Source organism: Caretta caretta, chromosome 1, assembly GCF_965140235.1.
Source record: "Caretta caretta isolate rCarCar2 chromosome 1, rCarCar1.hap1, whole genome shotgun sequence".
Classification (NCBI taxonomy): Eukaryota; Metazoa; Chordata; order Testudines; family Cheloniidae; genus Caretta; species Caretta caretta.
The window spans coordinates 256,043,552-256,071,543 of NC_134206.1; the positions used below are offsets into that span (position 1 = coordinate 256,043,552).

Consider the following 27,992-nt stretch of genomic DNA (forward strand, 5'->3'; position numbering starts at 1 on the left):
TGGAGGAAAGTTTTCACCCCCAAAACATTTCCTGCTGAGAAATGGGGGTTTGTCAAACACAGGGCGGTGGCTGTTGTTTTTCTCTGCTAGAAAATAGGGTGTGCAGGGCAAGTCTGATTTTTTTGGAAATTGGTCAAAATCAAATGAAAACATTTGTTTCATTTTTCAAAATCTTTTTTTTTTAATTTTAAGTTTTTATTCCCCCTTCCCTTTCAACAGCCCCTTTTTGTCACTGCAAGCTGAAGAGTGAAACTGCCAAGGGGAGCTAGGAACTCTTCCAGGTGGAACGAGGAGGTAGATATCACTAGGAGTAATTGAATGAATCATTAAAAAATTCTGCCTGAAGGTTTCTGGAAAGTGAGATTGTGGAATAGTTTCTCAAGAAAAGTGTCAGGTTTCAGAGTAACAGCCGTGGCAGCCTGTATTCGCAAAAAGAAAAGGAGTACTTGTGGCACCTTAGAGACTAACCAATTTATTTGAGCATAAGTTTTCGTGAGCTACAGCTCACTTCATCGGATGCATCCGATGAAGTGAGCTGTAGCTCACGAAAGCTTATGCTCAAATAAATTGGTTAGTCTCTAAGGTGCCACAAGTACTCCTTTTCTTTTCAAGAAAAGTGGTTGTAGCTGCATTTCTTAGCACATCTAAAACTTAGGGATACAGTACTAATGAAAGTGTAAAGAATAATTCTGTACTGTCGGGGCGTGAACTAGACTCGTGGGTCTTTTTCAGCTCTTAGTTCTGGAGCTTCTTGGGTACCCACTTACTATAACTAGAAAGACATCAGGGTACTCCCTGTCCTGAAATACCACTAAGAAGAGCCCTGGCACTTTGTTCATCCCCCTGATCAAACTCTGAGGAAATCCTTTCACAAAGAACTCAGAAGATTTAAGTCCTCATAGGCACCAAGAGAGTTTTCAGCTTGAAGCACTTTTTGATAGCTCCCACTTCATATTAAACACAACAGATGCATTCCATTGGAAGCAGAATAAGACGTTTATGCTACAACAAAGACCATTAATAGAGCAGCTGCTGATGATAGCTGTGTTTGCAGTTTGGTGGCATACATCCTTTTTCCTAAAGAATATTGAGCTTCCCGTATATAGAAAAGGCTTTACTTAAACAGAGAGACTTTAACCTTTAAAAACAGTAACTTTTGCAGCACCTACAAACTCCTGAATAACAAATGCTTCCCCTACCTAACCACAAAACCACACACTGTGATATGTTTTTACATGGTTTTCTGCTGGATACATGCTATAAATATTCCAGCGGTCAATTCCCTCTTTCTTTTTGGCTTTTTGCCCAAATCAGAGCAGAAGTGAAGACTTTGCTCATTTGCAGAATTTTTAAGTTTAAAAACAAAGGGACAGTATTCAGCCTTCAGGGTCATGTTGTTGGTTGGGAACTTCGTGATCATCCAAATGTGCTCTCCTTCCTTAGAGTTTGTAGTCAATGTCAGTGGAAATCAGCAGATAACCCTGAGGAGAGAAGAACATTCACAAAAGTGCCTGAAATTATTGATAGTTAAGCATCTGAATTTTCTGTTTTAATTCTGTCCTGGGGATTAAGGGTGAGAATCTTTACTGAAGAGAACTGAGACTTACTAGTAGCAACCTCAAGAACTTCACAAAGGGACAGAGACTTCTACACACAGACCCATAAACTCCTCAGGGGTCTGCTGCTTTGCACCGCACGGCCAGCAGATGCTGCACCTAAAGCTCATGTAGCCAGCCATGACAGTATCACTCCAGCTAACAGGGAACCTCCATTGACACACACATGGTGTAGTGATGCTTCAGTGCCACCTCCCCACTCTTGGTACTAGTGTAGTGTGACTAGAGAGGAAAGGGTGTGAATGAGGCTTCCATACACCTTATCATTAGCTGCTGCATTGGCACTCTTGGGGCTGTTGGCAGCTGGTGCAAGTTAGAGCAGCCTTCAGGTAGTTGCAACTTCTGTCAGGGGACTGGCCTGCCACAAAGCTGTCCCAGGTCTACGGAACACAACAGTGGCTTAAAACTATCTTTGCACTCCCTCTCTAGAGTTGTGCTTCAGCCCCAACCAAAGAACTGGGCACAGTGTTTGGATTATAAAATGACTGCAAAGTTGGAAGATGATTGGAGCAATCTGATTGGCTCATTAATTTTCTACCAATTAATTTATTATTGATTCCTGTTTCTAGCAATGCCCTGTGCATCCAAATTAAGGGCTAAGTTCCCGTGCTGCATCAACATATGGCTGCAGCAAGCGATGGTAGTAGAATATAGCCCTCTGTTTTTCCATTTGATTATTATATCAGAAAGAACCATTGAGGCACAGGGTATATTTGAGAGATTTATGACCAGCTGGGACACATACCCATCGGAGCTCATTAATCCTCGGGAAATGCCCTGCATCTTTATCATTATTACTATTATTATATATGTAAAGCTCCAGTTATTCACACTACACGAGGAAGGCCAAATTCTGTTTCATTTATGTTTGAGCAACCCTATTGAACTCAATGGGGTTGCACTAAGAAGATGGAAACTTGAATTTAACTTGGTGGGGCAAATTTAGACAAGGTGTAAAAAGGTGTGTAACTCCTTTGACTTGCAAGGGGTTGTTCTTACTTTCAGCACATTTGAATTTGACCCACTGAGTGCATCTGGCCACTGAATATCCGCACATTTGGCTCAGTTTTATTTTTTCCCTCAAAGAAAGAAAAATTTGAAACTTTTGTGGTATGAAATTTCTCATCTTATACCAAGGATTTTTATTGTTTAATATGCTGACAATCTAGCAAAAGAGGAGTAACTCTTTTTAAGACGAAAGCCAGTTTCTCACCTTATTAACTTTAACAACAGGTCTGAGGAGGGTAATTTGGTCCAGGTTAGGAAGAGGGAATCCCTTCTTCAGTTTAACTTAAAAAAAGACAAACAAAATATATATAATACTTAAAAATTATAACTTACACTTCTATAGCACCTTTCCAAGGATCTCAAGGTGTTTACAAACATGAATGAATTAATCCTCACAACACCCCTGGGTGGTAGGTATGATCCCCATTTACAAAGGGGCAAAGAGAGGTCAAGAACAGAAGAATGGCCATACTGGGTCAGACCAAAGGTCCATCTAGCCGAGTATCCTGTCTTCCGACAGTGGCCAATGCCAGGTGCTTCAGAGGGAATGAACAGAACAGGTAATCATCACGTGATCCATGCCCCGTCGCCCATTCCCAGCTTCTGGCAAACAGGCTAGGGACACCATCCCTGCCCATCTTGGCTAATAGCTATTGATAGACCTATCCTCCATGAACTTATCTAGTTCTTTTTTGAATGCGCTCCCATTGCCTCAGCACTTTGCAGGAAGTGCTCAGCACATTAGCTCTCCTAAGTGTCCTATCCTAAGTCACCTAGAGTTAGCAGAGGAACTGTGAACACAGTCCTGTGCTCCAACCACTAGCAACACCCCCTCTCCTTTGTCTACACTGTCCAAGAAGGGTGAAATACATCCTAGTGAAGAGGTCCATGCACCCCTATTTTGCGGGCTTAAATGGGACTAAAGTGATGCATAGACTTTGGGCTGGTCCTCTGGATAGGGGTTATTTTCACTCAGAATGACTGGCTATGTTAGCACACAGGGCAGTGACATGAATTTTCCCATAGAGCTCCACCAGTGTGCCTCATCTGTTACTTGTAGAGACCACCTCTAGAGATAATAATAATATTGCTCCTTTTCAATCCAAGCAGCTAGTCAAAGTTTGGGATTCTGGGGATGTTCCAGTAGAGAGCAGAAATTCATGGTAGGTATTCTTTGTTCATTTACAAAGACTGTACAAAGTGCTGTGTCTCTGAATGCAGAAGGAAATAGCAGGAACCACCTTCTTTGTCTCACAGCACCAAGAGCATTCTTTTAATCCTGCACCTTTGACCCAAAAAACTCTTGTAATGGATACTAAACTGTAGACAGGATCATAACACCTCCCAACTTTCTTCTAGGGTCAAGCACTGTGTTTTCATCTGCTCCTTCTGTCTGTCTGTCCTCTGTGTTTTGCAGAGTATTTTGTGTATATGAGGGAGGGCAGAACTCGTTCACCCACTCGAAAACTCCTGGCCAGGTTCACCACCCTCTTTTGTCTTAGGTGAGGAGTTTGTGATTAACTCATCCTGAGAGTTACATTAATTGAAGGGTGCGTTCACACCCAGTCTAAAAGAGGTTGTGATCCAAGCAGTCACCTGTATCTCTCAGCATAACAATAACAACACTCTTGTATAGCATTTTTCATCCATAGCACTCAAAGCACTTTACTAATGAAGTCAATATCACTACCCTCATTTTACAAATGGGGAAACTGAGGCAAAGAGAGGGGAGTGATTTAACCAAGGTCACCCAGCAGGGCAGTGGCAGAGCTAAGAATAGAATCCAGGTCTCCTGAGTGCCAGTCCAGTGCCCTATATAATTTCTATGCCCAGTCAGTCCTTGGTTTCTCTGATGAAACTTCAAGTTAGTGCCAGTTGTAGTGATAGTCTGAGAATGTGTTTACTTGTCTCCTAGAAATTGGCTAATACCCCCAACTCATTTCACATAGGCTACCAGCTGATTGTAATGACATCTTGTCATTTCTCATCTGAGTTGATGTGAAATGGTCCCTAATGGGGAAAAGCCCCATATCACATTACCAATTTCTGGAGCCATATAACTGTTATTTTGTTAACAGAGATCAGGGCCATTAAAGGAACTAGCCACTATCCTTACCATTGGCTGCTGGGATTACTCCATTCCGTAAAACGTAAGACAGGAAATTCTCCAGAAGTGAGACCTGCCATGGGGGAGAAAATGGATTTAGGGCCCACTTCCTGATATCTATGAAGCTGCTCCATACTAAATCCTGGATGGAGTTTTAAGAAGAAAAGTCCTGCTCACATGACCAGACCTCACTTGGGTAGACAAAACCACAAGTGACAACGACCTTTGGTTCTTGAGGCTTGGGGATGATGTAAAAGATACAGAACACGAGGATCTGGATCTTGTTACCATGCTTGCAATATTTTCATTTAAAATAATCAGTTTCATTTACTTGCGAGATAATTTATCTTTAACCGTACAGCAGTATCTAGGAGATTTTAATTCTCCTCTGCTCAGCTTCCTCGAGCTGATCACTTATCCTCAGGATGAAACTGCTCTCTCTGGGAGGCAGGGTTTTCCCCTATTATGTGTTTCAGGCATTTGTGTCTAGTATTGGCTCCCACTCCCTACCTTAATTATGAGAATCTGTGCTTTGTCCCTGCACACCACCACTGCCTCGCTGCCATTCTAGGGTGCATGTTCTAACCTACAACATGCTGTTCCTTCTACTGCTGCATTGCAGATTACTGTTGTACGCTTCGCGGTCATGATTTTAGTGCCTCTCTGATGAAACATGATACACAAAGAAGAGAGATTGGAAAACATCTCATTTTTAGGAGCACTGAAGAGTTGCTGAGAAGAAGTACTGCAATAAATATATATACAGCAGAAAGGACAGACAGAGTTCCAGAAAGAGAGAAAAGAACCACCCAAGGATGAAGTCTAATGATATAGAAATATGTGTAGGGAAATTCTGCTCCTTACTCTTCAGACTGACATTTTCCCTGAGATTCTTGGCTCTTGTTTCCTAGACACTGAAACCATCAACTTACCTCAAAGAACCCAGCCCTGGAGTCGGCCAGGAAGAGCTGGAATCTGAAAGGAAAGTAGTAAAAGAGGAGTCATTATAAAGGACGAAGGCACATTGTTTTAGTCATGTATAGTCACCCTCAGTGACTTCAGGTCCTATGATATGCCCATGACGAGACACTTCTTTATGGCAATGCATCCTACATGCTACCTTCCACAGAAAAGAGCAGGAGTGTTTCTGTAAGGCATTGCCTGGAATGTACACAGAAGGGTGGCCTCGGAGAAGTTTATCCAGGATTGTGAGTGCACTTCTTCCTCTATGTTTAGTTGTGTACGTCTCACTGATTCATACATTTAACTGCACCAGGTCAAGCACCAAAGATCCCCTGTCTCTCAGATCCTACTGAGAGAAATGTGCTACAGGAGCTAGGAGGTGAAATTCCACTTGGAGAATGTTACTGATGGTGATGACTTAGCTGAAAAACGTTAGAAGCTCAGTTCAGTTTGCAAGATTTCTGAGGTTCACCCACTGCAACCTTCCTCCCTGTAAACCATTCTGAGGACTTCCTAATCACCCTCCTCATTAGGTTCCTGACACCCCACTACTCTCCTTAGGAACTCCCTCCTGAGAGTCTCTGGAGTTTGGACATCTCTAATTCTTCTTGCCTGTTACGGTCTTCCTAGACATGGTTCTTGTGAGCTCGGGTTCCCATCACCCTACCACCTAATCCACTGGGTGCTTGGCATTCAGAGTCTGATCCTGTCAAGTGGGCGGTGCTGACCATCACCCATGCTTTTAGATACACATATTTGAAAATCTGGATTCTATTTTTTTTAATGAAAAGTTAAATTCTATAGGAAATGTCATGACCTCAGATGACAGCTTTCTGACCAAGCTGGGAGTCATTATGCCAACACTTGGAATCACCACTGTAGCATATACATAGACCAGCCCAAATTCTTTCCTGTGTTCTGGCCCCTTTGCCCTGCTCTGGTTGCACAAAAGGACTGGAAAGCAGCTGGATCAGGCCAGTTGAGGATCCTGCCCCACCATGTGGGGGAGCTCTCAATGATGCAGAATCATCATACTAGGCTCCTGTGCTACCTTCCTATCCAGTCCTGGCAGATGGGGCATGCCAGGAGTGGGGAACATGTGTGACTGGGGCACAATGTGCACCAGCTAGCTCCAGCTGGCAGACAGTCCCTGGGAGGCTGTTGACAGCTAGCATAAGTTAGCGCAATCCCATGGCTGGTCTAACCTATGCTGGGACTGGTGCAGAATGACCAAGCAAATCAGGGAATCATAATTAGCTTCCCTGATGGCCCCTGCCTTTCTCTGATGATGAGTTGATCTAAGCATAGGAGAGAATCTCGGTCAAAGATTTTAGACTAATAAATCCAATACAGTTTCCTTTACTAAGCCCTCAACAGAAAAGTACAGAATGAAGCAACAGAAGAAGATTCAATGATCCCAAAATATGGTTGTCTTTCATCCACAGGATTTGGGCAGTGTAGCCAAAAGCATCTCAGGGTCCCTACCCTTGTGAGAAAGAAGTTAAATTGCATTGGCTGCCTTTTCCTTATGCTGGACTAACTCCACAGCTAGGCTGACACAATAAGGCTGTTGTGTTTTAATACTGGGATCATCTGAATGGCCTCAGGTCAAGCTGTCCTGTGTTTACCTGTTCAGACATAATGAGCCAATCAGCTTCTGTTCAAATATAGTCAGACTGGCACTGGCGTTCGCTATCTGCAGGAGAGAAGAGTCTTGAGTTACTGTATCCATATAGAATGGGGTCCTTTCTTAGATTCAAACACAAATATAGTCTCCGTGTATCATTTAAAATGCAACAGTTCCACCTTCTTTGATAAATACTGAAGCTGTCTCATACAGTGCTACTTTCTGCCGAATTTGGGGTTTGTGTACAGTTCAGCCTTGATTATCTCAATGTTACTGGCAATATTAAAAGTATGGACAACTGAGATTTTCATTAATCATGGACATTTTCAATGTAATGAATAGATGTCAGGGGACATGACCCATTGCTATATAATAGGGAATTCTAGAGAACTAAGCTTAAGATAACTGAAGTAGTAATATATCTGGGTTTTTATTCCTCTTTAAGAAAACTCACCTCCCAATAGCAATACCCTACAGGCCAGATTGTGCCCCCAAACTTTCATGTTCAACACCTGGCTGAAGTTAATGGAATTTGCTTATTTAAGGGCAAAATTTTCCCCTATGTGTTGCAGGTACTGACCTCTAGGACCTTCAAATGCCCTGGTTTCTGGCAGTGCAGAACAACAAACTTATTTTAACTCATAGACGAAATGTAATCCTCTGGTCCATGGTACTTACTATGTTCACTGTAAACATGGACTGGGTGGTTGAGTCTGGCAGGACAGCAAGCACCTCCATGGAGGCACAGATCTCTAGAGTAAAGGAGTCTGTCTGTAAACTGATCACAGGTGCAGCAGTAGCCCTCAGGTTCAACATTGCGGGGCGTGCCTCTACATAATACTGGGCAATCTGTAGGGTTTCAAGGCAAAGAAGGAGAGTCTGAAAGTAGCTTTATATAGAACAAATCTGAATAGTGAAACTTATCATTCATTAAAATAGTTATTTTGAGAGGGTTCCTGAAGATCAAACTTTAGAAAAAAGGTGTTAACAAGATGGTAGAGTCCTTACGGCAACAGGAATAGGAATGTCTCCTGTGATGATGACCTGATCATCTTTGTCATATCAGGAATGTGGAGGAAAGTCCCCTCCATTACCAGAAGACCCATTCCCTTCAACAGATGAGCAATTTCCAGAGGATTAAATTCTAGTTTGTGAACATGTCTGAGACAAAGGAAACATGAACATGGCACTCAAACAAGCCAACAAAGAGGCTGAGGAGCCAGCGTATCACCAGTAGAGTGCATGGTGCTTTGCAGATAAATATGATTATAAGTAACTTTGGCTTAGGAGCTTGGCTACTGCATTTATGATGGGAAAAAAACTATTGTCATCCTGGAAATAGACAGGAACATTTAACCCCTAGAGTGCTGAGATTGTTTAGACTCATGCTCAGCATTTGGCACTAGTTCTTATATTAATTTTCAGTTCCTCAGTTTGTCTCTCCAGCCCAGCAGGAGCCCAAGCTGCATCCTCACTGCCCTCTCCACTCCTGCTCTATTCATCTTCCTCACATAAACTAAATGAGGCCCCACCATCTCCCTTGTCCTTCCGTAGACCACATGCAAATGTTAGAAGTTGGCACCTTCCTCACACAGGCAGAAAGCCCCGGCTTCCTTCCTGCCTACCTGCCAGCTCTGTTTCCCAACATGCAGCCACTTTGCTCTTCACCGCTATCATCATCCTCAGCTGCTGATGCACGCTATCTCTCACCTGTCAGCAGCCAGGTGACCCAAGTCATGCAAATTTGGGCAGGAGAAAGGGGTTCTTAGCAGAGATGTTGTGGGGCCAGTTAGGACTCACTTGAGGCAAGAGTCGTGACCTGGACCTGCCTCCCTGCCACTGTGCGTCTTCCCCTTCTCCAACACAGTGACACACAGTGGCTCCACCAAACCATTGGAGGTTAACCAGTACTCAGATGACACCCACACTGGGACTAGCTAGGGTGGTTTCTGAAGGGTTCACAGAACTAAAGATACCCACCTCAGGAACAATGCTGCCAAATGTCTCTGTTGTTACATTAAAATAACTGGAAAGCTGCAAAAGAAATGAAAGAAATTATTCCATCCTGTGTGAGCTTCATGTCTAGGTTTTCTTTAAATCTGCCATTTATTGTCATTTTAATGACCTAGTGCCTTTGAACCTTGGGAAAATTCCTAGGGGGAGTCCTAGAGCACTGAGTCAAATTCTCACTAACGTGCCCAAAAGAAGCCCCCCCACATATTGGAGAAACAAAGATTAAAACCTTCTGCAGAAATACAGGTGCAATATTCTGCTCACATTTGGGCCCGTAGCCACCTGTTTGCTGGGATATATGAATCCACTGGAGACAGGTCTCAAAGCTCTGCTTGGCCTCCCAGCTACAGGCAAAACTACTATGCTTTGTGACATCTGCTCAGCCCACAGGTAGAGCCAGTTCAGTTCCAGGGATCCCTCCTAGTAGTGAGTCAGCAAAGGCCCCTCAGAAAGCTGCCAGTAAGGCAGCAGAGTCCCCAGCATGAATTTCCTTGTCCTTTTCAGAGGAGCACATGGTTCAGATCTGTGACCTATCATTTTGAAGGTGAATTGTGCCTATTTTGTACCTTGTTCAGTGGCACCTCTGAATTTGGCCTCAGAAATCTAGATACTACATAATGGCAAAATAAAGAATTAGTATTAGAGATCATGATCACACTCTGATAACTGCATGGCTTGGTTAACACTGAGCCTGTAACTGCACTGCAAATGAGTTTATATAAAATCCCCTTCTCTGAAGGACCATACCTGGAACACTTTTAATCCCTTCATCTGCAAGTGCCTCTCACCTCTTCTATGATGGTGATGTTGAAGGCCCCTGCTGTGTAATAAGCCAGTGAGGCAGACTTGAAGAAATACTCAGAGATGCCGAAGTAAAGCATGGAATCACTCTTGTCTGGGAGAATGAAGGGAGCTTGTACAAAGGCAAGGTCAGTCCAATTTCCAACTGGATAGATTGTGCCCTGCAAAATATTATTGTCATTTATAAAATCAGGGCCTGTCAAAAACTCTGAATGCATTTACAATGGTGGATCTTACAGGGCCCTCCACGGAGAATGCTCTTGGCCTGATTTTCAAAGATGCCAAGCATCCACTTAAGACGCCAGAGGCTACTCAGGGATCAGCACTCTAGAAAATGAGGCAACTTATTCTGTGCCTAAATATTGATTTTTTTAAAATTTTTTTTTAAAAATCTTGACCCTTGCCTCCATCCCCAGGAATTCAAATCTGAGAACTCTCATCAAGAGCTATCCAGTGATGTCATATTCTAGGATGGTGTGTAAGGAGAGAGGTGATCTCTAAGGCGGGGTGGCGAACCTTTTTTCTATCAGGGGCCATTGACCCACAGAAAGAATCAATGGTGGGCAGCACACAGTCCTGCAATGGGGGGGGGTGGAGGAGCGGCAGAGGCTCGGGGCTTCCCCCAGGCTCTGGGGTGGGGCCAGAAATGAGGGGTTGTGGGTATGAGAGGGGGCTCCAGGCTGGGGCAGGGGGTTGGGGTGCGGGAGGGGGTGAAGGCTCCAGCTGGTGGTGCAGACTCTGGGGTGGGGTTGGGGATAAGGGGTTTGGGATTCAGGAGAGGGCTCCGGGCTGGGGCCAAGCGGTTTCGAGTGCGGGAGCAGGCTCAAGGCTGGGGCGAAGGTTGGGGTGGGGAAAGAGGTTCAAGGTGCAGGATCCGGGGGAAGCTGGGGTGTGGGAGAGGGCTCAGGGCTGGGGCAGGGGGTTGGGATGCAGGTGGGGGTCTGGGTCTGGGAGGGAGTTAGGGTGTGGGAGGAGGTTCCAACCTTGGGTGAGGGTTCAGGGTGTGGGCTCCGGCTGGGCGGTGCTTACCTCAGGCAGCCGGCTCCTGGTCAGCAGTGCAACGGGCCTAAGGCAAGCTCCCTGCCTGCCCTGGCTCCATGCTGCTCTTGGAAGTGGCCACCATATCCAGCTCCTAGGTGGAGGGGCCAGGGGGCTCTGCATGATGTGCACTGCCCGCACCCGCAGCTCCCATCTGCGGCGGTTCCCAGCCAATGGGAGTGCGGAGCTGGCGCTGGGGGCAGTGCGCAGAGCTTCCCTGATCACCCCTGCTCCTAGAGGCCTTAGGGACATGCCAGGCTCTTCTGGGAGCTAGAGCCGACCCTAGCTTCTCCCTGTAGCGGGGCAAGCCAGCGCTCGTGGCTCCAGCCCTGCATGGGGGTGCTGAGGCTCGGGGCTTCCGGCCCGCGGCACGTAGACTTGCCGCAGGTTGGATGAAATGAAGCAGCGGGCTGGATCCAGCCCGTAGGTTCCCCAGTCCTGCTCTAAGGGCTTGTCCAGAAGGGGACTAAAGGCCTGGTCTACACTACGGGGTTGGGTCGAATTTAGCCACGTTAGGTCGATTTAAAAATGACTGTGTCCACACGACCAATCCCGTTCCGTTGACCTAAAGGGCTCTTAAAATTGACTTCTGTACTCCTCCCCGACGAGGGGAGTAGCGCTAAAATCGACCTTGCTGGGTCGAATTTGGGGTAGTGCGGACGCAAATCAATAGTATTGGCCTCCAGGAGCTATCCCAGAGTGCTCCATTGTGACCACTCTGGACAGCACTTTGAACTCCGATGCACTAGCCAAGTACACAGGAAAAGCCCTGGGAACTTTTGAATTTCATTTCCTGTTTGGTCAGCGTGGCGAACTCAGCAGCACTCAGCAGCACAGGTGACCATGCAGTCCCCCCAGAATCGTAGAACATAAAATGTTTCTACGCTCCCCCTATCATCTCTGTCCCTGAGGTTATCGCAGATTAGAAGGCGAAAAAAATGCACTCGCGATGACATATTTTCCGAGCTCATGCAGTCCTCCCGCACTGATAGGGCACAGCTTAATGCATGGAGGCATTCAGTGGCAGAGGCCAGGAAAGAATTAAGTGAGCGCAAAGAGCGGAGGCAGGACGCGATGCTGAGGCTAATGGGGGAGCAAATGGAAATGATGAAACGTCTGTTGGGGGAGCAAACAGACATGATGAAGTGTCTGTTGGAGCTGCAGGAAAGCCAACAAGAGCACAGACCCCTGCTGTATCCACTGTATAACCGTCTAGATTATACGTCCCCATGTTCCGTAGCCTCCTCACCCAGATGCCCAAGAACGCGGGGGAGAGGGAGAGGGAGGCTCCAGGCACCCAGCCACTTCACTCCAGAGGATGGCCCAAGCAACAGAAGGTTATCATTCAAACAGTTTGATTTTTAGTGTGGCTACAATAAGCAATGTGGCCTTGTCCTTCCCTCCTCCCCCACCTCACCCGGGCTACCTTGTCTGTTATCTCAATTTTTTTTTAATGAATAAAGAAAGAATGCATGGTTTCAAAACAATAGCTACTTATTTTGAAGGGGGGAGGGTGGTTGGCTTACAGGGAATTAAAATCAACAAAGTGGGTGGGTTTGCATCAAGGAGAAACACACACAACTGTCACACCAAAACCTGGCCAGTCATGAAACTGGTTTTCAAAGCCTTTTTGATGCGCAGTGTGCCTTGCTGTGCTCTTCTAATCGCCCTGGTGTCTGGCTGCTCAAAATCGGACACCATGCGATTTGCCTCAACCTCCCATCCCGCCATAAATGTCTCCCCCTTACGCTCACAGATATTATGGAGCACACAGCAAGCAGCAATAACAATGGGAATGTTGGTTGCACTCAGGTCTGACCTAGTCAGCAAACAGCACCAGCGAGCTTTGAAACATCCAAAGGCACATTCTACCACCATTCTGCACTTGCTCAGCCTATAGTTGAACTGCTCCTTACTACTGTCCAGGCTTCATGAGCCATGGGAGCAAGAGGTAGGCTGGGGTAGGTGCGACTGTGCGGTGCTGCCAGCTGGGAGAGCAGCCTGAGGCAGAAGCCTCCAGCTCACATGATATTCCAGGCAGGACTGAATCTCCATGAGATGAAACTTAAAGAAGAGAATGACCTGGAGTCTCTGGCTCCCATTTGGTGCTCTAAGAGGAGAATAGCCATGTCTGTCCAGGCGCCCCAATCAACCTCACCGAGGTCTGCCAGGAGCACTCAGGAGATGTACTACAGCTATCAGTCCTACTGCACCGTCTGCCGCGAAGCAAGGAGCTGCTGCTGTGTAGCAATGCAGTACCGTGTCTGCCAACAGCACCCAGGAGACATATGGTGACGATGAGCTGAGCGGGCTCCATGCTTGCCATGGTATGGCGTCTGCACGGGTAACCCAGGAAAAAAGGCTCGAAAAGATTGTCTGCCGTTGCTTTCATGGAGGGAGGGAGGGATGGGGGCCTGATGACATGTACCCAGAACTACCCATGACAATGTTTTTGCCCCAACAGGCATTGGGAGCTTAACCCAGAATTCCAATAGGTAGCGGAGACTGCGGGAGCTGTGGGATAGCTACCCACAGTGCACCGCTCTGTAAGTCGATGCTAGCCACGGTAGTGAGGATGCACTCCGCCGACTTAATGCGCTTAGTGTGGACATATGCAATCGACTGTATAAAATTGGTTTCTAAAAATCGACTTCTATAAAATCAATCTAATTTCGTAGTGTAGACATACCCTTAGTGAGTGGCAAGCTGGGGTCTAGATCTATAAGCATGCTAGCCTATCATACACTAATTGACTGTGTGGACCCTATTATCATGCACTAAAAGTTCTCTAGTGCTCATTGACCTACTAGGTCAAAGCTGCTACAGCCTGAACCATACAGGGTTTTACAGGTCAAAATCAACACCCTGAAATGCACCCAGAAACAAATTGGTAGCCAGTGCAGGCCAAGGAGCACAGGTGATGTAGAAAGAACAAGTAATATAGGAAAAGCCAAATATACTTGGAGTAACTATTGCACTAACTATAACATTAAGCAGGGGAGAAACAGTAAAGGTTTTAAGCTCTGAAGTGCCGAATATTCTGAAACTAGAATACTTTAAAGAAAAGAAAAACCTCTGTATCTTTTTACAAAACAAAACAAAACAAAATTTAAAATGATTTTTTAAATAGTGAAAATACTCAGGATGTCAAAAATCCAAACTATGTATCCACGTAGTAAAACTAAATTGTTTTTACATGTCACGTAGCATGACAAGAAAATCTTACTACTCAGAATCACACCTAAGCAGGATGCATCATGTTTCCCTCATGTTTCCCTTAGTTGAAGGAATCTCCCAGGGTCTTGAGTCTTATGCTTTGTCTACACTGGCACTTTGTCAGCAAAACTTTGTCGTTCAGGGGTGTTAAATAAAACACCCACCGAATGACAAAAAGTTTTACTGACGAAAAGCGCCGGTGTGACCAGCGCTTTGCCAGCAGGAGTGCTCTCCTGCCAACAAAGCTGCTGCCGCTCATGGGGGGGTGGAAGTTTTTTGTCAGCAGAAGAGCTCTCTCTTGCTGATAAACAGGATGCATCCGATGAAGAGAGCTGTAGCTCACGAAAGCTCATGCTCAAATCAATTGGTTAGTCTCTAAGGTGCCACAAGTACTCCTTTTCTTTTTGCGAATACAGACTAACACGGCTGCTCCTCTGAAAGCAGCTCCACTGTGTGCCTTTTAGCGGCACGGCTGTAGCGGCACAGCCATGTCACTAAAAGCCTCGTAGAGTTGCCATAGCCTCAGCAGCGCTCTTCAGACTTGGCTTGCTCTCTCTCTCTGTCTACTCCCTGGATTTGTTGTTTAATCTTGGCTCCTAAAATGGACACTCTCTCCCCCTCTCTCGTTCCAGGGTCCTGATCTTCTAATTCATACAACGCCCATTGAAATCAATGGGCAGGATAATCAGGCCCCAGAAATCTACTTCCCTCTCTTCTCCTAGGGTTGGTTACACACTGTGTTTTCCCTCTTTTCCTTTCTCTCTTTTTCCTTTTAACCTGCTCAATCTTCTTTTACTGCTCTCTACTTGCTATGGGAAATTGACCAACAGAATCAAAATGACCTGTTCTGTTAATTTATTTAACAACCATGTCATGTTTCTACAACAGAATTGTTGGAAAAAACAAACCAAATGAGACATTGCTTTGGAGTCTCTCATCAGATTCAGCTCATAATGTTGAAGCAAAACCAAACATCTGTTGTCTCTTGTCTTGGATTGTAATCTCTTTGGGGCAGGAACTGTCTTTTTGTTCTGTGTTTGTACAGTGCCTGGCGCAACGGGGTATTGGGCCATGACTGGGGCTCCTAGGTGCTAAGGTAATACATATAAACAATAATAATAATGTAATAACCATGCCAATCTAACAAAGGATAAGAAGTCTATCAAAAGAGCACAGTTGTAGACAGCTAGCATTAAAGTCAATTACCTTTAAGTCCAGATCAATGTATGATTGGAAGACTCCTGGAGAGTGAACTAGGGAGTAGTCTATTTGGGCAAAGGCATCGATCTGGGTTGGGACTGTAAAGGTGGTAGACAAAACAAAACAGCTATTAAGTATAACACAGCCAGTAATGTTTAATTAAGAGTGAATGCAGTTCTTGGATGAGAAAATGCTCAAAACAAGAAGGGAGGAAAAAATCAAAACAAATGTTTGTGGTTAAGAACTCAAGGTGTTCTCTTTGGAAACCCCACTGACCAACAATGACTAGATGACCTCCTGAGGTCCCTTCCAACCCTGGTATTCTATGATTTCTTGACATTGTTGACCACTTCTGAGTGCATCCTATGGGTCTGTAACTTGCAATTGATTTCAGTTGAAGTTCTGTGCTTACAGAGAGGGAAGAATGGACCCTTAAAATACTGTGGCAAGGAACAGGTAAGTACTACGCCTTTTGGGCTCAACGCTGCGAAGTGCTGGGTACCTCCTTCAAGATACAGAGTGCCCTCAACTCTCCCAGTCTTCAGGGATAATTGATGACGTACAGCATCTCCCAGGAAGCAATCAGCACCTTGCAGGTTTAGGCCATTATAGATGAAGGCCAGATTTTCAAAGGTACGTAGGCATCTAAAGAAGCAGATAGGGGCTAATGGGATTTTCTAAGGCCTGGTCTACAGTACGCGATTATTTTGGAATTAGCCGAGTTTCCTTGAAATAAAACTGGCTTCGTCCACACGACCAAACCAGTTTTTTCCATTTAAAGGACTCTTTACTCCAATTTCTGTACTCCACCTCGGCAAGTGGAGTAGTGCTAAAATCGAGATCGCAGTTCCAGGTTACAGGTACTGTGGACGCAGTTCGATGATATTGGCCTCCGGGAGCTATCCCAGAATGCTCCCTGTGACCGCTCTGGACAACACTCTGAACTCCAATACACTAGCCAGGTAGGCAGTAAAAGCCCCGGGAACTTTTGAATTTCCTGTTTGGTCACCATCAGCACAGGTGACCATCAGCACAGTAAACCATCACAGGCGACCATGCAGAGTCCACCATCTCAAGAGACCACGCAGTCCCGGATTCGCAGATGAGCTTCAGCATGGTCCGAATGGGAGGTACTGGATCTCACTGCATGTTGGGGAGACGAATCTGTTATGGCAGAACTACGTTCCAAAAAAAGGAACGCAAATACATATGCTAAAGTCTCCAGGACCATGACGGAAAGAGGCTACTCCAGGGACACGGAGCAGTGTCGTACAAAAATCAAGGAGCTCAGGCAAGTGTACCAAAAAATCAGGAAGGTGAACGGGTGCTCTGGGTCACAGCCCCATACATGCCGCTTCTACCATGAGCTGCATGCAATTATGTGGGGTGATGACACTACTACCCCACCACTGTCCATGGACACTTGCAAGGGGGGAGTAGCACGGAGCGAGGAGGATGAGTTTTTGGAGGACGAAGAGGAGGAGGAGGAGGAGGAGGTGGAGGACAGTGCACAGGCGGCAAGTGGGGAATCTGTTTTCCCCCCTAGCCAGGAACTATTCTTAACGCTGGAGCCAATAGCATCCCCCTACTCCCAAAGCATGCTCCTGGACCATGACCCTGAAGAAGGCACTTCTGGTGAGTGAGAGCTTGATCAGAGCCACGCGGTGAGGGGTGGGGGGAAACCCAGCTGTGCTGGGCTGTTCGCGTTTAGTTTAAAGGGCTCATCCCTGCTCAGAGCCTCATCGGAGTCCCGCGGTGTGTGTGTGTGGGCGGGGGGGAGCAAGGGTGTTGAGTGAAGCGATCATCCCAGAGAGCCCGCAGGCTGCCTGCAAGCTGAAGTCTGTTGCCTGGCCGCAAGTGATGGCTTACTCACACCAAAGTGGCAGATACTTCAGTATAGAAGGCAAAATGTGACCTTGTACAGAAAGAACATGTGCTGTGTACTATGAATTTCCTGTTTCACTGAGAAACAGTGTCCCCTTTGTTCTCTAAAATGTATCTTTTAAAATACTACCCTCCCTTTTTCTCCTCGTGCAGCAGGTGCAAATGTTTCAATGCGGCCCCTATCTACTCCGTCCCAGAGGCTGGTCCAGTTTAGAAGGCGGAAAAAATGAACTCGGGACGACACGTTTGCCGAGCTCATGCAGTTCTCCCGCACTGATAGGGCCCAGTTGAACAATTGCAGAGTCGTGTAAAGCGTTACATGAACACGAAGAGAGGAGGGACGCATGTGATGGGAGCAGGCAGGATGCTATGGTCAAGCTCATGGGGGAGCAAACTGACATGCTTCGCTGTATGGTGGATCTAATGTGGGAAAGGCAGCAAGACCACAGACTGCCGCTGCAGCCCCTGAATAACCGCTCTCCCTCCTCCCCAAGTTCCATAGCCTCCTCACCCAGACGCTCAAGGACATGGGGGCGGGGGAGGCTACGGGGACCCACACAGTCAACCCCAGAGGATTGCACAAGCAGCAGAAAGCTGGCATATCCTAAATTTTGATTTGGTTTCTGGACTTGTCCTTCCCTCCTCCTCCACCCCCCTAACCCAACCCTCCCCCCCCAGTCTAGCTTCTGATTTCTCTCAATGTTTTGTGCAACAAATAATAAATAATAAAGAACGGTTTTTAAACAATTGTGACTTTATTTCCTTTAATATATATATGTAGGGGGCAGGTAACTTTAAGAGAAACAAACACAGCTCCCACACCGTACCCTGGCCAGTCATGAAATTGGCTTTCAAAGCTTCTCTGATGTGCAGCACACCCTGCTGCGTTCTTCTAATCGCCCTGTTGTCCGGCTGTGCGAAACTGGCTGCCAGGTGAGTTGCCTCAACTTCCCACCCCGCCATAAACATCTCCCCCTTACTCTCACAGATATTGTGGAGCACACAACAAGCAGCAATTACAATTGGAATATTGGTTGTGCTGAGATCTAACCGAGTCAGTAAACTGCGCGCTTTCAAACATCCAAAGGCACATTCTACCACCATTCTGCACTTGCTCAGCCTATAGTTGAACTGGTCCTTACTACTGTCCAGGGTGCCTGTGTACGGCTTCATGAGCCATGGCATTAAGTGGTAGGCTGGGTCCCCGAGGATAACTATAGGCATTTCAACATCCCCATCAGTAATTTTCTGGTTTGGGAAGTAAGTCCCTTCCTGCAGCTGTTCAAACAGACCAGAGTTCCTGAAGATGCGAGCGTCATGCACCTTTCCCGGCCATCCCACGTTGATGTCGGTGAAATGTCCCTTGTGATCCACCAGTGCTTGCAGCACCACGGAAAAGTACCCCTTGCGGTTTATGTATTGGCCACCCTGGTGTTCCGGGGCCAAGATAGGGATATGCGTTCTGTCTATCGCCCCGCCGCAGTTAGGGAACCCCAGCGCAGTAAAGCCATCCATAATGGTCTGCACATTTCCCAAAGTCACTACCCTTGATAGCAGCTGGTCAATGATTGTGTTGGCTACTTGCAGCACAGCAGCCCCCACAGTAGATTTCCCCACTCCAAACTGATTCCTGACTGACTGGTAGCTGTCGGGCATTGCAAGCTTCCACAGGGCTATGGTCACTCGCTTCTCAACTCTGAGGGCTGCTCTCATTTTGGTGTCTTTGAACTTCAGGGCAGGGGACAGCAAGTCACAAAGTTCCATGAAAGTGGCCATACGCATATGGAGGTTTCTCAGCCACTGGGAATCATCCCATACCTGCAACACTATGCAATCCCACCAGTCTGTGCTTGTTTCCTGGGCCCAGAATCGGTGTTCCACAGCATGAACCTGGCCCAACAGCACCATGATCTCCCAATCGCCACATGCCGTGCTTCTAGGAGCGTCTATGTCCATGTTCTCATCAGTATAGTAATCGTGCTGTCGTCGCTTCCTCGGCTGGTTTTGCAGGTACTGCACATACTGCTGGATAATGCGCAAGGTATTTACTATGGTCAAAACTGCAGCAGAGATCTGATCGGGCTCCATGACTATGGTGCCTGTATGGGTAATCCTGGAAAAAGGGCGCAAAATGTAGGAGAGCAGAGTGGCAGCGGAAGCTGTGCTTTTGGGTTCACCGTAGCCGAACAACGGCTGAAAATTGTTGTCTTCTTTCACGGAGGTGGAAGCCCAGGACAGACAACATGGAGAAGCTCGGAAGCGTGGCAATAGCGGGAGAGCAGAGTTGGCGGCGGAAGCTGTGCTGCTCGGTTCACGATGGCCGAGCACAGTTGAGTTGGAGAGGTGGATTCATAGTAGCAGGAGAGCAGCGGTGCACCATCTGCTGAAAGCAGTATGGCGTCTGCACACCAAAAAGGCGCAAAATGATTGTCTGCCATAGCTTTCTGACGACACACACCCAGAAACACCCGCGAGAATGTTTTTGTCCCATCATGCACTGGGAGCTTAACCCAGAATCCCAATGGGCGGTGGGGACTGTGGGAACGCTACCCACAGTGCACAGCTCCGACATTCGATGCTAGCCTTGGAACTGTGGACGCAATCTGCTGAATTCACACGCTTTAGTGGGGACACAGAAGACAGAATGTATACAATAGCTTCTGAAAATTTGAATAGAATAATTTCGAAATAATTTTGTACTGTAGACATACCCTAAGGCACCTAAGCAACAGGTCAGGTGCTTAACTCCCATTGATTTCAGTGTACAGCCCCTTTGACCTTCTCTATGGTGTGTTTAGCTCCATATTGGATTGAAATTCCATCATAGTGGTACAAGGCTGATAGAAGATCATTACATCTGGAGTACGCTCATTGAAATGGAATAGCTTTAAACAATAGACTGACGCCCAAACAGGAGAACTGGTTTATCGGGAGAGAAGTCACTTGGCAATGCAGTCACCTGCCAGGGGTCTCTGATTGGCTGGGGAGGCTGATCCAGGAGACCCCTAACAAAGGGACTGGAAGGTTATAAAATATAGTAGCTAATCTATTCAGAGTCCTCCCTGACCATTTTTCATGAGCTCAAGCTGAGAGGAGGAGCTGCATGTAGCAGGCTGATGAGAAAAGTGGAAACCTGCCTTCCTGAACACAGATGGGCCTCCAAGGATTCCCAAGGGAAGGGAGAGCGGGAAGGGAGAGCTAGCGAGTGGAAAGCATTTAGGATGTTTGTTGTTTTATAAATGATCTGTACTCTCTTGGGCTTTATCTGTTACATAAAAGAGCAATGTGCAGGGTGTCTCTCTGTGTGTTCTATGCTTCACAACTGCCATCTGCCTCCTGAAAGGATAAACTATAACCCAGCAGGCTCACACCTTTTGATGGAGTTCTGGGAGAGGGTGTGTTTAAACTATTGAGGTATCTTGGAGCATCAGTGCTGGTTCTGGGTATCTAAGAGGCTCCATTGCCAGTAGCAGGCTGAGAGTCAGTGCCCAAGAAAGGTGCCAGAGAAGCCCAGGGAGAAAACAGTGCTACAGATTGCTGAGACCCAAGGAAGTTTAAACCAACCAGTGACCCATCACAGCTGTCTGATGGGTACCCAGCAATGGGAGCTCAACCGAGATCTGTGACAGTAGCTGACAAGAAAACAACAAAATCTGAACAGCATAAGATGAGAATTGTAAAGAAAAGGCAACGTCAGAGACTCACCCTGAAGTGTTCTGAGCTGTGCATCAATCTGCTGGATCCCTTGTCTGATGTTTGGACATGACTGTATAAAAATACAGAGAGATTACGTACTGGCTAGTATATATTGTATCCTTTCCTCTCTAGTGGATGAAAGTCAGATCTGCTCAAGTAACTGTGATTATCTCACTCTCTAGTGGCAGGTCCACAAATTCCTGTTTTATCCCTTATGATGTATGCATGCAGTTTAGCTGACAACCACGATGTACATAGCCACAGATGTGTTTAGTATGAGGAGCATAAGTGTAAAAAATAACTGATCATCATAGCTCCATGAACTAAGTTGCTGGCCCTGCTACAGCCCCTTTGTGCAAGTCAGCCAGAGGGAGAATCTGACCCTATGGTGTTTATGATTATTGCCATGGCCAGGAATTGAAGAGTTTATTTGGAAGTTGGTGCCTGCAAACTGAACCTGCTGGTCAGTGCAGAATCAGGTTGTATTTTTTCTAGTTATCAGATTATTCCTTAATCAAGTTCAAGAATGTTGCCTCTGAGATGATGCAGTTTCATGTATTCCTTAAGTTTCTCCCTTTAAACAATTTATAAAGACTTACATGTATATCCAAGCTGCTGTGAATGGGCTTCTCCAAGTATTTAGTAAAGAATTTATAGAGCCAGCTGGAGAAAAGAAAAAGAAGAGAAAAGCCATTGCTTCAGTTAGTTGAACACTATAGTTTCTGTGTGTCATACATCCTAATATACTTACATGTGTAAACTGGACCTGTGTGAAATCTAATATCCTAGCAGACAACTAATCTCATAAGTGTTGTATTAATTTATTTGTAGGCCCCAGTATCACAACATAACCTGTATGAGGATAAAAGCCCAGTGTATATTGGACCTGTCTAATCTGAAAACTGCCAGAAGGCCACCTTTTGAATGGAGATCATTTCAGTGCTAGGCACACTAAGATCTATGGAAATGAAAAGCACCATCAAGATTAGGAGTAATTAGACTGGGCAGCTGCATGAAGGCCTGCTCATCAGCCTCAGACAGGGGCGGCACCAGCCCTGTCCCTGCTCTTCAGTTAAGTGCCGGCCCTGCCTCCTTCCCTAAGCCATGCCCTCTTGCCAGGTCAAAGGCCGGAAGCTGAAGCTTGGCTGTGTGGGGTAGATACTGCTCTGGCTGGGGCTATAGTGTGTGCAGCTGTGGCACGCCTCTCTCCTCTTCCTGCTGCTGCTCCTTGGAGCCCGGGCTGTTCCTCAGCTCCCCACTGCGCTTTGACTGCTCACAGCTGGTAAGAGCTGCCTGGGCAGGGGGACCTGCTCTGGGCTGATAGAGCCATCAGGGAGTAGCGACCGTATGGGGCACAGCCCAGGAGCCTGGGCTGGAGCTGGTCAATCTGGACGACTGCAGGGAGCCCCGGACCCCCCACCTGCCCAGGGTGGCACGCCCTGGTGGGAAGGGACATGGATTGGCGCTGCTCTCGGGCACCTTGGTCTCCAACCTGGACTTCCTTCTGCACTGCTGCTGGCAGCAGGTGCTGCCTTCAGAGCTGGGTAGCCGGAGAGTGGTGGCTGCTGGCCAACAGCCCAGCTCTGAAGGCAGTGGGACCATCAGCAGCAGTGGAGAAGTATCTGGGTAATGTTTGACCTTTGTACTGGGAGAGGTGGGTATGGCGGGGGAGGCTAAGGCAAATTTTGGGGTCGCTATAGCCCCTACAATCCCCCTGCCCCCAGTAACACCGCTGGCCTCAGATATAGGACACGCCTTCTCATTCTCACCTAGAGAGGTTGAGGATTAGAATATTATCTAGAAAACAATGAATGTTAGTGTTGAAATAGCATGTGGAACAGCCCACTCATCCATGCTTTCTCTCTCACTATCTAAAAAGGGCTCCAGCACAAACCAAATGGCTGAAGCTGTACCACCAATGTACGTTCCCTTCTCAATGACACATTTAGTTTAATTCTTGGGGTGAACTTCATTCAAATTCTGGGCTACATTTTCAAGTTGGCCTCCAATTGTACATGGGCAATTCTGCATGTACAAGAAACCTATGAATACAATTTTTGCTGTGTTATCACCAACAGACACTAGTGATAAACTTCACAGGCACTAAATTCATTTACACTCAATTTGTTTGTGGAAATTACAGTTTGTGTATTTAAATTCTATCTTTTTTTGTGTACACAAATGGCACATGTTGTGTACTTGCAAAATGAGATCATGTTCTGAAAATCTGGCCTGAGAAGATTAATTTTCAAACTTGGGGACCTGGATTAGGGCCTGCATTCTGAATTTTGGTGTCCACACTATCAGATAGACTCCTAAAAATGTATCTGGGTTACTAATTTTGACAAGTGGGTCTTGCACCACTGACTTTGTTACTTTCCACTAGAGTGTATAAAATCTCTTGCACATACCTGATTGTTCCATTCAGCTTGATTTCCACACCCCTAATACTCATCTGGCAGCTATCCAGTGACATTGATGGGTGACCTGTGCTATCTTGTGACATGGTAAAGACTGCTGTAATAAATACTCCTGAAATGGCCACTGTAGCTCTTCCACTGTCTTTGCTGCACAGACAAAAACAAACTCAGTTGAAAAATCTACTTACGGGGAACATCCAAGAATCTAATGGAACAAAGTGACTCTGTTTCTTTCACTGAGGAGGAAATGCCATTGTTTTGCCCATCTCTATTGATTAAAGTAGATTGTAGAAGTAGTTCCTGTAAAGAATCAGGTTCCACACACTAATCTCGAAAGTGTGAATGTTGGAATGATGTTGGATTTGTCAAGGTTGCCTAATGTCATAATTTCACAGAGACTGTCCATCTGATCCATGCCAAATGGTGACTCTCCCATGATCTTTGTAAGCTGTAATACTGTCACAAAAGAGCCATGGAACTGCAATAGAAAGAGCTACTTAGGTTCGAGAGTGAATGTGATTATGACTTTCTCATAGAATGCAGTAAATTTCCCTTAGTCTGGGGTCCAAAGGGGTGTCATCCTACACACTAGGGAATTGAAAGTTGAGCAACAAAAATGGACTGGAAGGACTGGCCTCGGAGGAACGAGTACAGGATCTGAAAATATATAGATCAGAAAAATGATGACCATACTAAATGTCTATATTAAGTATTTGTTATTATTTATACATTTATATATTATTTATACAATGCAATATGTATGCATGGCACTTTATAGACAAGTAAAAATGAAATGACAATCCTTGCCCTTACAATCTAAATATTTCAAGAATGTAAATAGCATGGCGGGAGAACTTACTCATCATGTCACAGCTAAATACAACATGGAACAGATTATTTAGCATAAGTACATAACACATTTCAAAGCTCACCTTAAGTGATCACTCTCGTTACAGTGTGTATGGTAACACCCATTGTTTCATATTCTCTGTGTATATAAATCTCCCCACTGTATTTTCTACTGAATGCATCTGATGAAGTGAGCTATAGCTCACGAAAGCTTATGCTCAAATAAATTTGTTAGTCTCTAAGGTGCCACAAGTACTCCTTTTCTTTATTCAAGGGGAAGTGGCCCGTTAACACCCCTCCAGTTACAGGGAGGAAACGAAGCTGGGGGGAAGGGAGGTTGATCAGTGGGTTACAGTTCGTAATAAGCCATAAATCCAGTGTCTCTGTTCAGACCATGATTTTCAGTGTCTAGCAAAGTTATCAATTTAAGCTCCCAGGCTTATCTTTTGAAAGTGTTGTGCAGGTTTCCTTTGAGGACATGGACTGATAGGTAAGCTATAGAGTGATTGCTCTGTAAAAAGTGTTCGCCCACTGTGTTACTTAGTCAACAATAACGTAGACAGTCCTGGGGGACTCTCCAGAGAAGCCCAGGAGTGGGAGGGTGTAAAGATAGCTTAAAGCCACCATAGTCTGCACTTCCCCTAGGCTGTGAATTCCATGCTGTGCCTCTCGGGGCATGTCTACACTGGAGCTGGAGGTGTAATTTGGGTAGACGTACGCTAAAATAGCCATGTAGTCGCAGCTGCTTGTGCGGCAGGACACGCTAGCCGTCCTCAGTACATACCTAGGGTCTGAGATGGAATTGTACTCGGGGCTGCTATCCCATCCCACCTTCTGAGCAGCTGCCGCTACACACCTATTTTTAGCACACTGGTTTGATCAGGGTTAGTGCGGGTATGTCTACTCAAACTGGAAATTACACCTCCAGCTCCAGCGTAGCTGTACCCTTGGAGGTGTAGCATAGACGCTCACTTACTGTAACTGCACTTTAATTACAGTGCCCTGATTATTATAGAGTGTGACACACTGTACAATAAACTTCCTAAACACTGAGTTAGCTAGCAGGCTGGACAATGCCAGCACACTAATAGATCTTTGATCTTTTACTTGCCACTGACGCATCATTAGCGGTGGGATCTCTATTAACATCACAGTGTTACTTGGAAAGGAATGACTTACAATGGAGAGCTCTGTTAGACTGAATGGTGTATGCTAACGAATTGATGATGTTAACTGATAAAAAGTACCTGGACTTAGATAACTAAAATTTGTATTTTCCATTTAAATTTTTCTTCCACTAGAAAATACTTGGGATGCACAGTTCTATACTTACAACAACCAGGTCCTGATTCTCCAGTTCATGCTGACGGTTGCGTAAGCATGTTGAGTTGATAGTTTAATCCCAATCCCAGGTATGAGGGATACGGAAGCATCTGGGAATTCAATGGTGTTAATTCTTACCCTATAAAATCAGAAATAAGGATATTAGTTTGCATTTCAAAAGCAAACAAGAATCTGAATCAAAGTTTAAACTTGATTCAGGGCCAAACTCTGCTTCTGAGAGAGAGAAATTCTCAGAAGCAAGACCAAGCCTCACCCCATGGCAGAAATGTCCCACTCCAGCACTGGAGTGAACTCTACCCCTCTTTCTATTCCAAATAAGATGAATGCCATGAATGTCCCAGTCACTGGAGGTTTTTAATAACAGGTCAAACAAACATGTCCGGGATGGTCTAGGTTTACTTGGCCCTGCCTCGCTACGGAGGGCTGGACTGGGTGACCACTTGAGGTTCCTTCCAGCCCTACATTTCTATGATTTTATGAATGTGTCTCATCTCTCAGAATCAAGATTCTGGTGTAAATATTTGAAATTATTAATATCAAATTCACTTTATGTGACGATTCTTGCAACATCTATTCACAAATTGCTGTGTTGGGAGAACATCCCTGCCAGTCAGCTTATTCACTTGACTAGTCCTGGGAAGCAAACACAAAGATCATCGTTGAAGTGTATTCATTTAAAACGTTTGAATTAATGTTCACTGATAACATTTGCAATATTCACCCAGCTCCATCTATTACTAATCTCTAGCGATATCTTGTAGTTTTTCTGGAGATTGTATGGGCCAAATTTTCAAAGGGTGATGTCCCATTTGCATTTGCCAGTGTGTTTTCACATACAGTTAGCTCAAGTGTGCATGCAAATTAGGTAAATGTTTGTGTGAGCAACCAGCTGGATGTCTGTCTAACCTTTGTGCATCCATGTCTGTGATTTATGCATGCATTTAAGGTAAACTGAGCAATCAAAGGCAGACTAACAGTTACATACATAGATTTGCTTGAGACCTTCTGCCCTCCCCTTTGAAAGTTTGATCCTGTACATTTTTAATTTTGTGCTTTTCATTACTCCAAATCTATAATTTCTGTATCACTTGTGTTCAGTGTTTGAGACTCAGTTTGCCTTCTGCATTTGAGATCTTTGAACCTGGTCAGTGACATACCTGCTGGCTCTTAGACTCATACTTCAGGTACAGCGTAACCTATTCATCTGAAAATATGGACATTTCCTGCAAGGATTCCTACCAATAAGTAGAATATAATGTTTACCTTTTTCTTTCTTTCCTATAACTGTCAAACTGGTTTGCAGTACCTATATCTTAGGTGTCAATCGGCTATCAGGACCCTTACCCAAGTCATGCTGGTAGCACGATAATTTACTCACAGCTATATTCTGAATCAGTAGCAAGTACCCCAGAGTAATCCAAAGTGCGTTATGGACACTGGTAGTCTTGAAGGATTTGCCTCCAGCCTCAAATCATAAATGTGTGCATTGCCCGTTAAATTATAATCAGTGTATGACATGGTGTTATCTCCATGACAACACATAAGCACAGTACCCTAGATAGAATGCAGTGTGCTGACACTACATTGCAAAGAGCTATTTCATGCTATTGTTTTAAAATACCCTTTCCTAGTTTGCTTACCCTGAAATTGTGTAGTCCACATCACCAACTCCAGATTTCTCCCGGCCACTCCAATCTGGGAAGCTTTCTTCTTTCATTCTTTGCTTCAGGATCTCCAGCCCGATCTTCTTGCCTGCAAGGGTACAGAGACCTCTTCAGTTCCCTAATATAACTGGAAAGTTTACACAATGTAGTTCAAGTTTAGGGAATTTCTACTGCTGCCCCCTTCCCTCCATATCTGGGAGTTGCTCTTTCACTTGCCCTGCCATATCTATGGACTCTTCTTCTCCCTCCCACCATGCCATTCCCTCCTTACATTTAATCTTTAAACCTTCCTTTTCTCTATAGCGGTGAGCAACTCATTCTCAGGGTGTTCTTATACTTTGCACTAAGGGCTCAATATAATAAGGTAACTATTGGAAGTATCAGACTTACCATAGTCCAGCCCTTTCTGTGTGATCCTGACTTTGATCCCAGAGTTAGCATCAAGCTGCTGGATGAGCAAACATAACACGAGGAAAAAATACCAAAATTTCAGCATCTTTTCCTGTTTCCACAGAGACCTGTTGACAATATTTATAATTAAACAAT

General features: G+C 45.5%; 1 protein-coding gene across 1 annotated transcript; it reads right to left on the reverse strand.

Moving 5' to 3' along the window:
• Positions 1 to 1,024: 1,024 nt before the first annotated feature.
• BPIFC (BPI fold containing family C) lies at positions 1,025 to 27,943 on the reverse strand. The gene is made up of 15 exons (XM_048832502.2): positions 27,837 to 27,943; positions 27,423 to 27,534; positions 25,772 to 25,900; positions 23,581 to 23,736; positions 21,769 to 21,832; positions 21,179 to 21,239; positions 15,596 to 15,687; positions 10,123 to 10,296; positions 9,302 to 9,355; positions 8,000 to 8,170; positions 7,323 to 7,390; positions 5,664 to 5,706; positions 4,741 to 4,804; positions 2,830 to 2,906; positions 1,025 to 1,481 (listed from the first exon to the last, which is right to left on the reverse strand). The coding sequence occupies exons 1-15, from the start codon at positions 27,940 to 27,942 to the stop codon at positions 1,440 to 1,442; spliced, it is 1,413 nt and encodes a 470-aa protein (XP_048688459.1). The 5' UTR covers position 27,943; the 3' UTR covers positions 1,025 to 1,439.
• Between the last annotated feature and the right edge of the window lie 49 nt (positions 27,944 to 27,992).